Below are 16,177 nucleotides of genomic sequence, written 5' to 3' on the forward strand. Positions count from 1 at the left end.
TATTTATTTGTATTTTTTGCTGCCCTGAGTCTTCATTGCCGTGTGCAGGCCTTCTCTGCTTGCAATTAGCGGAGGCTACTCTTCATGCGGTGTGTGGGCCTCTTACTGTGGTGGCTTCTCTTGTTGCAGGGCATGGGCTCTTGGCATGCAGGTTTCAGTAACTGTGGTGCACGTGACTTAGTTGCTCTGCAGCATGTGGGACCCTCTGGGATCAGGCATGAAACCTGCATCCCCTGCATTGGCTGCTGCTGCTGCTAAGTCGCGTCAGTCGTGTCCGACTCTGTGCGACCCCATAGACGGCAGCCCACCAGGCTCCCCCATCCCTGGGATTCTCCAGGCAAGAGTACTGGAGTGGGTTGCCATTTCCTTCTCCAGGGCATGAAAGTGAAAAGTGAAAGTGGAGTCGCTCAGTCGTGTCCGACTCAGTGACCCCATGGACTGCAGCCCGCCAGGCTCCTCCGTTCATGGGATTTTCCAGGCAAGAGTACTGGAGTGGGGTGCCATTGCCTTCTCCACCCTGCATTGGCAGGTGGACTGTTAACCATCGGATCACCAGGGAAAGTCTTATTGTAATTTTACTATAGCGACGTTCCTTTTTTTTTAAACAAGAAAAGAGTATAAATATTAAAAAAGAGGAGAATGGTAGACAATTACTAAGTGAATAGATATCTGTAGATATTTGACAGGAAGATTTTAGGTATGTGTATTTAATTTACCCAAGTTACAGATGTACTATTTTTTAAACTCATTGTAAGGTAACATATTACACTAGCTGAAGTCTCATTTATTTTCTGGGCTAGGATTTGTAAATAGGATGCTGTTATGGAAGAGTTCCTCAACTGGATGACTACTGATGATTTCCCATCTGCTTCAGTTGGAAAAGAGTCATGGCAGTTGTATTCATCCTTCATTTTAGATGAAAACCCAGCAGATATTTTGTTGCTTTTGAGTATATTGTTGTTCAGTCGCTTAGTCATGTCCGACCCTTTGGGACCCCATGGACTGCAGCACACCAGTCTTCCCTGTCTTTTACTATCTTCTGGAGTTTGCTCAGATTCATGTCCATTGAGTTGATGATGCCATCCAACCATCTCATCCTCTGCTGCCTCCTTCTCCTCCTGCCCTCAGTCTTTCCCAGCATCAAGGTCTTTTCCAATGAGTCAGCTCTTGTAGGAAACCTGAGTTTAGGAATTTCTTACTTATAGAAATTGTTCTATCAGGGAGAGCTGATGTAATGTCCTATCTATAGTTGTTTACTGGTTTAGTCCTTGTTTGAGATAGCTGACTTTGTTCATTCATGCATGCAGTATTATTGGAGCCAGACTCCATGAAAGCCATAAAACATGATTCCGCCTCAGAATGGCTAAACTGTGTCATCTCACTGAGTAGAAATTAGATTTCTTATTAGAAATAGATTTTGTGGCCAAGCCTTAATGTTACTGAATACTAATTTAAGATCTTGTCAGTTTTCCTTACTCTGTAGCACTAAACCTAGCAAAACAGATTGCTCTGTGTAGAGAAAGGATGCTAATGTCCTGTTTGATGGTGATAAACACATGTTATTGCTTAGAAAGCCTTGAAAGTAGCATAGTTGGATTTAACAAATTGTATGTTCAGCTTTCTTTCTCGTTACATTGAAGATTTGCTACCAAATATTTTTTAGTTCTGTATATATTTGTAACTACAGTATTTCAATCCTAGAAATGTATTAATATTTGTTGTTGTTTAGTCGCTATGTCCAACTGTTTTGCGAGTCCATGGACTGTAACCCACCAGGCTCCTCTGTCCATGGAATTTCCTGGGCAAGAATACTGGAGTGCAAAAAAAAAGAATACTGGAGTGGGTTGTCATGCCCTCCTCGATGGGAGCTTCTTCCCTAGAGATGCAAGAGACCAACTCGCTCTCTTGTATTGGCAGGCAGATTCTTTACCACTAAGCCACCTGGGAAGCTACATTAATATTTAGTATGTTTTAATTTATATTGATAACTGTATTCATTTTATAGTCTGTTTTTAATCTGTATTTATATCATGGAGATATATTTAATAGACTTATAAGCTCTGTTAATTTACCTTTGTTGGTTGGGAATAAAAATGCGTATTTAACACAGGGAGCTCAGCCCACTGCTGTGTGATGACTTAGAGAGGTGGGGTGGGGTGAGAGGGTGGGAAGGAGGCTCAAGGGGAAGGGGACATGTGTTTACTTACTGCTGATTCATGTTGTTGTATGGCAAAAATCTGTACAATGTGGTTAAGCAATTATCCTCCATTAAAAATTTTTTTTAAAACGTATATTTAACTTTAGAAGCCTATTTGCTTCTTTCAAAGCTCTTCCCTGAAATTTGTAGGCAGACAGTGAAGATACTGCTGTCTAATAAGATCAGATATCTGATTACTGGTTCAATTTTGTAGGTGACCCGGCATCAAAAATCTCTCGCGAGTCTGCTTTTCTTGCCTTATGTCCTACTGCTTCCCTAGTTTCTACTCTCTGTACTTTGAATGTGCCTCCCCGTACCCCTTCTGCATCTTTATGATGGATCCCTTTATGTAAGCGGCTTAACTCCTCTTTTTACATGTCCATATTCTATCCCATCTTCAAGTCCTGGTCATGTTATGAGTATTCCCTGGCTTCTGACAAGATACTCTCTTGGAATAAACTTCAGTTATATTACTCTAAGGGCTTCCCTGATAGCTCAGTGGTAAAGAATCTACCTACAATGCAGGAGATGCAGGAGACACTGGTTTGATCCCTGGGTCGGGAAGATCCCCTGGAGGGGGGCATGGCAACCCACTCCAGTATTCTTGCCTGGGGAATCCCATGGACAGAGGAGCCTGGTGGTCAACAGTCTGTAGGATCGCAAAGAGTCGGACAGGACTAAAAAGCAACTGAACACACACATGTTATTCTAAGCTCTCTTTTGACTGAACCTTGACTTTGCCACTCCCTCCCCAACCCTAGCCCCTGTCCTTGCCAGGCCTGCCTGGCCCAGTTTTAGCGAGAATCCTGCTAGGTCAGTTTAGAGAAAATCCCCCCACCCTTGATATCTGATGGCTCTGGACTGTTTTTAGCAGGAATCTTGCTAGATCACTTGAGCAAGGTTCCCCCCTACCCTTGATGTCTTCTCTTAGTAATTTTCTGTCCATCTGCTCTTTGGATATAAAAACCCTGTTCTTTGGCTAAAAAAACCTGTTCTTGCTATATTCAAAGTTGAACCGTATCTCTCTTTCCACTGTTGCAATAGTCCTGATTAAAATCTTACTTTTTAGACAAATATCAGAATAGTTTTTTCCTTCGTTTTCATAATTCAGTTACTGCCTTGCTTGATAGCTCCTTTGCCTCATATGTATGTGACATATTCTCCCATGTATATAACTTATTCTTCAGCACCTGTTATAGTACTATTAATAGATGTTTAATAAAGATTAACTATGTGGAACTTCCCTGGTGGTTCAGTGGCTGAAATTTCACGCTCCCAGTGTAGGGGGTCTGGTTCGATCCCTGGTCCAGGGACCAGATCCCACATGCCATGAGTAAAAGATCTTGCATGCCACAAGTAAGACCTGATGCAACCAAATAAATAAAATATTTTAAAAAACATGTGATGTTTGGGGGTCATGTTTAGGAATGCTGTCAGCAGGCTCTTTGAATATGAGAAGAGACTTAGACATATGGCTCTTGTAAGGAGAGATTTGTAGTCAGGGCTTAAGAAGTTCTTTCTTCAAGTACACATTTGATTATCATGGGTCTCCATTCTTCTGAGATCATGTATCTGGCTTCATGGAGTTAAATATGCTAGAATGTCTTTCCTGGAGATGACTTAAGTGATTCTTTTCTGCCACTGGGTTGGAGCACCCTCAGAAGACTGAATTCCAGTCAGGCTGACTCAGAACAACTGTGCGCATAGGTTCTGCCCCATGCTGCTGTTGGACCCATATACTCTCCTCATTCAGGCCTCTGTTGCTTGGCTAGAAGAGTTACTTTCATCAATAAATCACAGTACAGGAGTCATGAGATTTCATGAACTAAAGAAGTACTGGGACCATTTACCTTAAAAAGAAGATGTGGGCTTGTTTAAACCTGAGGCTTCCTGGGTTCTTATTGCAGCCCATCCAGTAAAATAATGTTTTTTAAACTACAGCAAAAAAGTAGATGACCAAATATGGTAGGACACCATTTATAAAAATCTACAATAGGGAAAAAAAAGTCTAGAAGATACTTTTGTTGAAGAATTTATCACTGAATACTGGGATTATTGTTGACGTAAATTTTTTTTCCTGTATTTTCCAACTGTTCCCTGATAAGCATGATAATTAGTGTAAGACTTATTAATGCCATTCTAAAATATATTGATTTATTTTGATAATGTTTGCAAAACATTAGAAAACACAAAAAATAATGACGTTGCTTTGAGAGTAAGTAATACAAGTGTCTGGTGTAAGCAGAATGCCTCTGTTGAAGGGAGAATATGAGGGTATGGGCCACACACCTTTCTTCTGTAGTTTGCACTTTAATTATTGCTACTCCACAGAGAATTTATGAATATGGGCCTTGACGTCTAGTCTCCTAGGTCCCATTTGTGGACCTACTGCTTCTAATATGTGCCTGTTTCCTTATAAACATGGAGATAGCAATACTATCTACCACACAAAGGTGCTATAGTGACCAAATTAGTGTAAATAAATTCCTTGTCCCAGGCCTGCCACAGTTAAGGTACTGTGGGTACCTTAACAATAGGAGTATTTAACACGAATGCTATTTTTAAGTTAAAGACAACTATCTTGATTTTAAACTTACTGGCAGTATAAAAAGTCATTTTATTCCAAAGCAGGATGACTGATTTATACTCTGTTGATAGGATTTGGAAGTAAGACTAGCATAGATCTTATCATATCAATTATATATAATTTTTATAAAGGTCTTTCTTTGTGTAATCAGCTTCCCTGGTGGCTCAGATGTTAAAGAATCTGCCTGCAATGCAGGAGACACAGGTTAAACCCCTGGGTTGGAAAAATCTGCTGGAAAAGGGAATGGCTACCCACTCCAGTATTCTTGCTTGAAGAATCCCATGGACAGAGGAACCTGGCAGGATATAGTCCATGGGGTGGCAAAGAGTCAGATATGACTGAGCAACTAATATTTAATGTTTAAATATATTTAATATTTAATATTATTTACTAATATTTAATATTTAATCAGTTCTTTCTCAACATATGAATCAGTGTAAACCCTGATCTTCAGCATGTGTAGGTCGGTTATTTTCAACATTATAGTTAGGAGAATCATTTTTTTACTTTGAGACTCTACTTGCCTATAAAGCAATCCAGTTGGGTGTCACTTTTATTTCTCGGAGTACAGTCTTTTAGATAATTCGTGATGCTGTAGCATTTTTCTCCCATCATTTTTGTCATAAAGACAAGTCAAACTAGATACATTTGGCTTTGCTTGATATTTTTGTAAATTTTCATTTAAAAGTTATTTAACAATGACAGATTTTCTATAATTATGAAAGTAAGACATTTTCATTGGAGCAAATTAAAATCACCCATAATCTCTTTGACTTGATATAGGTCTTCTAGTCCTTTAACCAAGTTGCAGTGTATTTATAATAATTTTCTTTGTTGATTCTTCATGGTCTGTCACAGCCAAACCAAAAAAAGACAACATTAGCTTGCTGTCCTGTTTGTAACATAAGCTGGAGGGGTGTGTGTGTGTGTGTGTGTGTGTGTTTGTGTGCACGCGCGCATGCGCTCACGCACATGTCTTTGTTAGAATGGGAGAATGGGTTGAGAATAGTCTGAACTCTGAATACCCCTGCCTTAATGGCTCTCCTGGGCTGCTTTAATTGTTTAATCCTGCTGTTCCAAACTTCACTTAATTTTGTAAGGCTGTGTTTGAATGGAAAATACAAGATCTCTGTGGTTACCACTAGTTGACAATGAGTATTTGGGGACTCCTCAAAGTCTCTTGGTGAATCGGTGATGGGCTTTTTGGTGCATCTCATTTAACTTCTTTGGAGATGCTTTTTTCCTGAGAGTGAAAGCTTGACCTCTCTCTTAGAATGCTGAACATGTATGTCTTTCCTAGAAGAGGGAGAACATTTATGACTCTCCTTGAGAAATGGGAATATCATGTTTTAAACATACCCTTGATATAAGAGCATCAGACTTCATCCTCTTTTCTTTAATCCAAGCTCATGTAATGAATGACTCATTGTCATTCTGATGCTGTAGTTAGACTTTTTAAAAATTATGAATTATTTTTATTTTTAGATATATTAATAGTATAAGATACTGTTATTGTTCAGTTGCTAAGTCATGTCCGACTCTTTTGCAGCCCTGTGAACTGCAGCATGCCAAGCTTGCCTGTCCTTTGCTATCTCCCTGAGTTTGTTCAAAAGTATAAGATATGCCATGTAATAATCATCCAGGAAATAGTAAGTAATCCAAGATAGGTAAAAATGATAATATCATCAAGAAATACATCCATTTTTTTCTGCTTTTTGGGAAGCATTTTCTATGGGGGAAAAAAATAGCTACTGAAGATAAAAATCGTTTTGAAGTGGCAACTTGACCTCAGAAGAAGAAAATGTGATTTCTCTAGAAATGTAAAATGCAACCTTTCCAAAGACCTCAGTAATATGTTTCCTAAGACAAGTGTTCTTGAAAGTGGGGCTAGAGAAAAACAAAACAAAAAAACCCTTCTACTTCTTCTTTTTGTTCCTTTATCTTCTCATCATGCCCTAGTTCTTAGTTTTCATCTATATGTGTGCATATAGATGTATGTTTAGGGATATGAACTGCGGTACGTTAAAGATGAAAACTTACAGAACTAATTAATACAGTTAACTTCAAATCTCACTTTGTGTGAAAAATCAGTCTCAAAACTCCTCATGATAAATTACATTTACTGATGTCTTATGAAACCCTCCCATCTCATCAAATAAACAGTTCTTCTCCAGTAACTTCAGGAGTAGTGTAACCAACTACCTTTACATCTATGGATGTCCTGGACATTGTTTCCATGCTTCTTGCCTTTTCTTGATAAGTTAATTCTTTCATTCCTTGTCTTTGATAAATTTGCTTTACTTTTTTTTAACAAAGAATTTGCCTTTGTTTATTATGCTTTTAAGTTGCTTGATACTGTCGTATTTATTCTTTGGCTGGTAATCTCCTCAAGTACTATATGCAGGTAACTTTTTGCTCGCCCCAGAATGATTCCTTGCAATTGGAGGTATTCCAGAAGAAGACTGAGATGTGTAGAGTCATTTGCCCTAAAACTCTGGAAGGTTAACGTATCAACACAGGTGATAAAAATCTCTCAAAAGCCAACAAACTTCAAGATAACCACAATACAGTCCAGCTCAATGAGGGAAGGAGAGGAAGTATTAATAATTCAGGAAAAGCTCAGGTTTGACGTTTACATACAAAAGATGCTATTGGGGTAGAAAAAAGTGCAATTGCTCACTCTGTGTTTTGCTGACATCATAATACTGGGGAGAGTTCGTTTTAAGCCCCAAAGTGCAAAACAAACATAGGAGTGAATTAAATTATCAGATGTCTCAGGAAGTCTGATAGTACTGTGGTTCTCTGAGGGATTCTGATTTAAGGTCTGAGATGTCTGTGTCACAGACTTTTAAAGAAATTGGGAGTTGAGATTGTCCCATCATTGCTAGTCATCTTTGAGGATCTGTGGAAAACTGGGGAGACAGTAGCAGCCTTGAGCTGTCCAGATGTTCATAAAGAAGATGGAAATGGTTCACCTTACCCTTGTAGGCCTTTTTTCATTCCCCCTCCTCCAGCTGAAAATTTTAGGACAGATGATCCACTCAGATGATTTCTGAGTAAGTCAAAATAGAAAGAAAAATAGTGTTCTAGGAGTTCATAAAAGATTATGTCATGCCTAAATAACTTTAATTCCTCTTTTTGAGGAGATTGTTAAGCTAGTGGACTGGAACACTGTAAATGCTGGATATCTGCTTGTTTTTCCAGCATGGGTAAATGTTCTGTTTACGTTCTGGTAGGTTAGAGAGCCACAGACGGTTGAGTGATCTGCTGTTTCTGGTGGTAGATTTAAAACAGGCAGGTAAGAGTGGTGGGATTTCGAGTACTTCTTTTATAAGGTAAAGGGTTGAGTCATTCGTTCACCACTGAACACTGTGTGCTAGATGCAAATTTTCCAAAACAGTCCAATGGTAGAGGTAGAAAGTCAGTGTGGTGGTTTGGGACAGAGTGGCCATGGAGAGGAAGGGCTGGGTTAGAGAGTCTGAAAGTGAAAAGGGAAGGAAGAAGGGGAGAGAGAGAGAAAAAGAGAAGCCCGTCAGTGAAACCAGGTCCCCCCAGAGGGGATGGGGTGGGTATCAAGAGTGTGGTGTCAAAGAGCACCGCCCTGAGGACTCCTTGGTAGCTTCCAGTGGCTAAGACTCGACACACCCAATGCAGGGGGCTGGTTTTGATCCCTGGCCAGGGAGCTAGATCCCATATACCACAGCTAAGAGTTTGCATGGCTAAAACTAAAAGATGCCATGTGCCACAACTAAGTCTTGGCACAGCCAAGTGTATATAACACACATACACACACATGTGTGTGTGTGTGTATATCCTTTTTTTTTTTTTTAAGTACTGTTCTGGGCCTCATCCCATTCAGTATTTCCACTCTGCTTCACACAAGGACACATAGACCAATGGGTGGCCATGGCTTGTCAAAAACAAGATTGAATTTAGAGCAGACATTAAAGGTGTGAGCAGTTGGTTGCTGCTGACAAGTTGGAATATTATTAGGGATATATCAATCCCCTGAAGGGGCTTCCCTGGTGGCTCAAATAGTAAAGAGTCCGCCTGCAATGCAGGAGACCCAAGTTCAATCCTTGGGTTGGGAAGATCCCCTGAAGAAGGGCATGGCAACCCACTACAGTATTTTTGCCTGGAGAATCCCCCATGGGCAGAGGAGCCTGGCGGGCTACAGTCCATGGGGTGTCAAAGAGCCGGACATGACTTAGCGACTGAACAAAAGCAGCAAGGATGTTTCTAACAAATGTGGGTGCTAGAACTCCACCCCACACCAGTTAAATCAAAGATGGGGCCAGGCATTGTAGAAATCAATCCTGAATATTTATTGGAAGGGCTGATGCAGAAGTTGAAGCTCTAATACTTTGGCCACCTGATGCACAGAGGCAACTCATTGGAAAAGACCCTTATGCTGGGAAAGATTGAAGGCGGGAGGAGAAGGGAGCGACAAAGGATGAGATGGTTGGATGGCATCACTGACTCAATGGACATGAGTTTGAGCAAACCCTGGGAAATGGTGAAGGACAGGGAGCCCTACGGTGCTGCAGTCCATGGGGTTGCAAAGAGTCAGACATGACTGAGCAACTGAACAACAACAAGTTGGTTTTAAAATGTAGCCAGAGGTGAGATCCTGTACTTTGGTCTCTTGTGCAGCTGCTGGGCTGGCCCTAGCCCACTCCAGGCCTTACCTCACGCATGCAGGGGTGGCTTCGCTGAGTAACAGCCAAGACAGCAGCCCTTCTCCACCTGCTTCCAAGAGGCCATCAGGATGGACTTGCCTCTGCCTCACACGAAAAGTGTGGAGTCTGGCTACTCACCACTCAAAAGCCAGTGAAGAGGCCAGGTTGGTGGAAAGGAATTTTGCTTTATTTTGGATGCCCGCAACCACTCCAAAGGCTGACTATTCCCCAACTCCCACAGCCCGCTGACAGTCAGTGCACAGGAGCTTTTATAGACAGAGGGAGGGGGCTCCATGCAGAAACAGCACTGGCAGCTTTGACAGTCATCTTCAGATTGGTCATTGGGGTCTGACCAGTGTCATTTTGGTTGTTTTAGGTTCAGTTCTAGGGTCAGTTGGTCTCTATTTTTTTTTTGAGGCCAGTTCACGGAATTGTGGCAGCTTGTATCACGGGTAGAGTCTGGTCATCATGTAGTGAACCTTTTCAGCCTGGTGGAGATTTCAGTATCTATAAGACAGCTCACAGGATATGGCTCAGGGGAGCTAAAGCCCTTGAAAAGCTATTGCCCTTGAGAGGGAACTAAAGGTCCTTGACTTTAATGAATATATTGTTATTATTTGGTCTCCTTTGACTATTTTCCTTTGTTCCTGCGTGTTCTCACTTCTCTGACTATAAATTTATCCTTTGGCTGAAGTTTTTCCATAGACAAAAGGCAGACTGAGGGCATGGGTTGTGAGGACCATAGGGTTCTGCTCCATTTCAGTACCACTGTTTACTACAGAGCTCAGTCAGTGCAATCGCTCAGTTGTGTCTGACTCTTTGAGACCCCATGGACTGCAGCACACCAGGCTTCCCTGTCCATCACCAACTCCCGGAGCTCGCTCAAACTCATGTCTATCGAGTCGGTGGTGCCATCCAACCATCTCATCCTCTGTTGTCCCCTTCTCCTTCCGCCTTCAATCTTTCCCAGCATCAGGGTCTTTTCCAGTGAGTCAGCTCTTCTCATCAGGTGGCCAAAGTATTGGAGTTTCAGCTTCAGCATCAGTCCTTCCAGTGAATATTCAGCACTACCTGTGGTATATAACTTCCGGTTTTCTATCTGCTACTGGGTTGTCTATCTATCTATCTGTCTGTCTATCTATATATTTATCTTATACCACAGCACAACCTGTGGTATACAGCTCCCTTGTTGTCAGCTCTCAGACCTCACTCCTGTATTTCTTACTCTGTCTCCTGCTCTGTCCCTCCCCCCGTCCTTCAGACTCTTTTCATGTCATCTAGATCTAGAATATCATTCTCTGATTCTACCTTTTTTCTTAGTGTTTTCTTTACTCCTGCTATAACAGAAAACTGGCTGTCTTGAGATTATGGCTTCCCTTGAACTCCTCCAGTGATTCACACATTTTTATGTCTAGCTTAGATTTTTGTACTGAGATCCAGACTCATAAATACCAATGTTTCCTTTATGTCTGCACTTGGACACTTCTAGACTACTTTCCTCCCCAACAGACTCTTAGATCTCTGTCTAAATCTCTTCTTTAGTTTCCCTTGACTCAGTACACATACTTCTATCCATGCAGACATTGAAGTCAGGACAAGTGGAATTATCCTTCACCACTTGCCCTACACCCAATCCAATTTATGCTTATAGCCTGTTGATTCTGTCTTCAGAATATTGTTTTTCTTTTTCCCATTGCTCTTGCCAATACTCTGGTTCTTGGTGGCGAGCATCTTTTCCCTGGACCATTGCAGTCACTGCCCAACCTCCCTTCTCGCTGCTCCCACTGTTGTGTTCCTTCAGTCTATTCTCCACACCTTAGTGAGGGAGCGACAGACACATAATTTAATCATGTTATCTCTTTTCTTAGGATTCCCCAGTGGTGGTTTTTTTTTTTTTTGATCAGGCCTTTCTGTGGCCCTTAAGGACCTCTGTGATCTGGCTCTTCTGTCCTTCTCTCCACGTTACTCCATCCACGCACCCTACCCACTAGTGACAACAAGTCTCAGCCACTCTTTCTTATATTTTTCTTTAATACATTGTGTTCTCTGCCTTTGGGCTTTTGTACAGATTGTTCCATCTGCCTAGAATATTCTTCACTTACTCTTCTGTATTTCTTGTTTCAGGTTAAATGTCACACTTTCAGAAAATCCTTCTCTAACTGTCTAAAATAGGTTTTTTTTTTAAAGAAAAACTGAGGTACAGTTGATTTACAATGTTTTAGGTGTATAAAGTGATTCAGATATACATATTGATACATACATACATATATATATACACCCTTTTTTAGATTTTGTTTCCATTTTAGGTTATTAGGAGATATTGAATATAGTGCTCTGTGCTGTGCAATAGGTCCTTATTGCTTATCTATTTTATGTATAGCAGTTTGTATCTGTTAATCCCAATTCCTAATTTATCCCTCCCCTACTTTCTCCTTTTGGAACCATAAGTTTGTTTTCTTTTAGTCTATTCTGCAAGTAAGTTCATTTGTATTTGTGTTAAAAGAGGTTCTTTATCTTTTTTATGGCATGCTGTGATTTCCTTCATGGCATTTATCTCAATTTGTATTGAGTGTGTTTTTTAATTTTTAAAGAACTTATTATGGAAAATGAGAAGAGACTGGAGTTTTCATAACTCCCCATGATGCCATCCTTGACAGCTTATGTGTTTCATCTGTCTTCATTCCTCCCTATTATTATGAAACAAACCCCAAACATCACTGTATATTTTTTCTTTGAAAGATAAGAACTCTGTTTTAAAATAAGCACCTAATCACAAAACCATTATCAAATGTAAAAATTTTAGCAAGTTTTTAAATCATCAAATATATAGTCAGTGTTAAAATTAGCTTTGTTGGAATCAAGGTAACTTTGCAATTCATTGCAGTTAGTTGATATCTCTCTCTTTTTAAGTTGTGGGCTTTCCCCTACCTTTTTCTTCTTGAAATTTATTTGTTGAAGAAACAGTTTCCTTTCCCTATAGTTTCCTATAGTCTAGATTTTTCTCACTGTATCCCAATAAGAAATGGTGTTATTTATTCAATAAAGTGTTCCTTTGTCTCCTTAAAATAAGGGATTAGATTATACTTGGTCCCATTCAGATTGAATTGATTACATTGAGGTGCATGAGTGCTCCCATCAGGAGGCACTTAATATCTGGTAGCCTTTTTTTGTGATTTCAGCAGCTGTTAATGGTGGTATTCAAATTTTGTCATTCCCCCTTCATTTTTCACACAATGCATCTCTACAGAGAAATTTCACATATCAACTGTCTGATCACACTGAGGTATAGTGTGTATGGCATGCTGCAGTCAGTCCATGGAGTTTCAAAGAGTCAAAGCAACTTAGCAACTAAACAATGACAACAAGTAGTGTATAGGAAGGTATATGAAAAGGGAAGTAAATGATTGACATATTCTCTTTAATAGTTTTTAAACTAATGAGTGGGATCTATAGTACTCTCCAAATGTAACTCATGAGTTTCTTTTAAAGTCTCATTATAGGGGACTTCCCTGGTGGTCTAGTGGTTAAGACTTCACCTTCCAGTGTAGGGAGTGCAGGTTTGATTCCTGGTTGGGGAGGTAAGATCCCACATTTCCTCATGGCCAAAAAACTGGAACATAACAACAGAAGCAATAGTGTACAAAATTCAATAAAGACATTAAAAATGGTCCACATCAGAAGCTTCCATATAGCATAGTGAGCTCAGCCCAGTGCTCTGTGATGATCTATAGGGGTGGGTTGGGGGGATTGGGGATGGGGTCGGGAGGGAGGTTCAAAGAGGGAGGGGATATATGTATACTTATGGCTGATTACCTTGTTGTATGGCAGAAAGTAACACAACATTTTAAAGCAATTATCTGCCAATGAAAAATAGAAAAAAAGAAAAACTTAAAAATGGTCCACATCAAAAAAACATCTTAAAAAAAATAGAATTTATAAGCAAATAATATCTCATTGTAAACTTATTGATTTAAACGTATTTAATGCCTTTCAATCACAGGTATTAGTTGAGTGATGCTTAAATTGTCCCATTTTTGACAAGCGAGCATCTCCTGCCCCGCCTTGGTTAGCTGTCTTTGTAGATACATGTTTTACATCTATCTCCTCGGTGAGCAGTAAGTGCAGGGACCATATCTGGGTTGTTTATTCTTTATCCCCAGCACAGATTGACAGTCTCTCAATTAGTATTTGTTGAATAGGAAGCAGGATATTAAAACTTCATTAAGTGGAGGGCTGTCTTGAGGAAGAGCATTTAGTCTAGTCTCTGTGGACTCAGAACTTGAATGAGAGAGTAGAAGTTACAGGAAGCCAATTTTGGCTGAACATAAAGAGGGACTAAAAAATGTGGGTATTTTAGGGGATTTGAGTTCCACCAAAGTCTTCTGAGGGACTGCTTCGTTCCTGGGAGTGACAGACAACCCAGTAAGAATTTTTTCATTTTGAGTGATCACTGAGTTTACTTCTTTTTGTTTTTTTAAATTAATTTTTATAAATTGAAGTATAGTTGATTTACAAGTGCTGTGCCAATCTCTGCTGTACAGCAAAGTGACTCATTTCTCAGTTACATTATACACATATATACATTCTTTGTTATTTTTTTTTCCATTGTGTTTATCACAAGATAGTGAATATAGTTCCCTCTGCTATACAGCAGGACCTTGTTTATCAATTCTAAATGTAATAGTTTGCATCTGCCAACCCCAAATTCCCAGTCCATCCCCTCCCTCCACTGAGGTTACTTCTATTTTTAAAGTTCTAAGACTCTCAAATCCTTTACTGACAGATTTTAGTTTAGGAAAAATGCAAGTTTTAAGTTATTGAAATGTAATTATTTTCTTTTCTCCCATGAATGATGTATGTTCCTCTAATTTTATGTTTCAAAGTATTATGAGTTTGTGCATTATCCGTAATTTATCAAATGTACAATCTCATAATAATTGTTGGTTGAGCACACCCTTTTTCTCATTGCATTAAATTATTAGACTTTTTGCATTGTTAATCTCATCTTAATAAATAACCATTATGCCATTCTTTTATAAATCTTTTTTTTATTTTAAAAAAGAAATCAATTTAACAGATATAACATTAGTCTTCTTCCTGTTCTCTCTGTATTGTTTTGATAAAGATTAGGGTGAGGTGTGATTACTGACAACTTACCTTGAAATTCTAAATTTACTTTTCCAGAATAAATAATGTACTTTTAGAATATTTCTGAATATTAAAGGTTAAATAGTACTGAGATGGTTTCTCTTGTATACCTGAATGAAAATTGAATTTAGGTGGAGACAGCAAGACCATGGATATTTAGTTGCTTTTAGTTTTTGAAGTGTGTATGTGATACAGTATCATCAGCATTCCAACTAGTGTTTTAAGAGAGAACAAATAAAAGAAACATGATGGTAAAACCTTTAAAATATTTTTAATGACTTTGCCAAAAAGGTGTAAGTTCAGCTCAAAATATTGTCCTTGACGTACTCAGCCATGCCATTGTCACTCCCTCAGTAGTAACTACATTTCCTTCTATTGCTTTAAACCAGTACAGTAAGGAAACAAAAGCTGTGTATCTCCCTGCACTCAGTATTATTTTCCATAGCAGTTTCTCTTGAGACAGAATCATAATGGAAGAGAGAGGCAGAATATATTAAATTTGCCAGAGTATATTAAATTTCTTTTAGGTGTATTGCCTTAATTTCCTTCATATCCTCTAGACATAATTTCTTCTAGGTGTTAGCACATGAACACTATTTTCAGAGATGACCTAGATAATGTTTGTTATTTTGTTTTATTGTCCAAAGTTACCTCACGAATTTGAGGTAACTAATCTGATAGAAAACCTTTAGGCTTTCCTTTGAGAATTGTCCATTAGGAAATTCTCTTTGTGCATCGTCTTTTGAGCCTGGAAAATTTACCCTGAGTGGGAAAGTTTTCCTTTGTAGGGTTCATGAAATGTCAAAATAGCACATGCATGAAAAAAATGAATAGGCCTTTCTCCTTTATTCAGAACTTCTTGGTCTTGCTTCACCCACACAAGATAATTTTATTATTTACAGACTTATGGGCACACATATCTGTGGACAGAATTTCTGAAGTTGGCAGAGATTTGGATTTGTGGTTAGAACCAGTTTGAAATCACTCATCCTTGAGCATGCAGCAAGCTTCACAGGGAGGCCAAGCTGGGAATGGCAGTTCTTGGAAGAATTAGAGACTAATAACTAGTCTCTGAAATTAAAACAGCTCCCTGTATAGCTTAGAACAACTAGACATGAACCTGGCAGTTTCTCCAGCAGAAGGTTCTGTGGTAGTAGTAACACAATTTAAAGCATTTTAAAAATGTTATTTACCTGGATTAATGTCTCCATTGCCAGTCAAGTCTTGATTGCCTTCTATTCATTAGCCTTTGATTTAATTAATAAGACTTGTTAAAGAGGAATCTTCAATGTTTTCCTGTAAACAGTTCTAATTTATTGATTCAATTTGAATTTCATGATTATTCTAAAGAACTTAAATCAATGTTTGAAGTATGTGTTTTGCATATTTAATTAAACAGTTTAAACCACACAAAGTAATTATTAGATATGCTCCAAAGGTTGAACATTAGAATATTTGTAATTATTTTTTCAAAAGATACCTTCTCCGAAAGTTTAGCCAGTGACTTAATGTTTTTACTAGACTTTATGCTGAGAGATTCAGTAGTTGGTGAGTGTCTAGACGTGT

At 39.1% G+C, this 16,177-nt stretch overlaps 1 protein-coding gene across 15 annotated transcripts in view; it reads left to right on the forward strand.

Moving 5' to 3' along the window:
- The window catches only part of CDK14 (cyclin dependent kinase 14), a 642,291-nt gene that overhangs the window by 183,537 nt on the left and 442,577 nt on the right, over positions 1 to 16,177 (forward strand). For 4 of the 15 annotated variants that reach the window (XR_014066045.1, XM_081531326.1, XM_081531327.1 and 1 more), the window contains exon 4: positions 6,334 to 6,433. The exons of the other annotated variants lie outside the window; for them this stretch is intronic. Coding sequence is in view for 3 of the 4 variants with exons in the window: in XM_081531326.1 (XP_081387452.1) it covers positions 6,334 to 6,433 (100 nt within the window). In the remaining variant the exon portion in view is untranslated. The remainder of the gene's footprint in view (positions 1 to 6,333; positions 6,434 to 16,177) is intronic. 15 annotated transcript variants of the gene reach the window in all.

The sequence above is a fragment of the Giraffa tippelskirchi genome, chromosome 10, assembly GCF_054371585.1.
Source record: "Giraffa tippelskirchi isolate mGirTip1 chromosome 10, T2T-mGirTip1v1.2.pri, whole genome shotgun sequence".
Taxonomy (NCBI): Eukaryota; Metazoa; Chordata; class Mammalia; order Artiodactyla; family Giraffidae; genus Giraffa; species Giraffa tippelskirchi.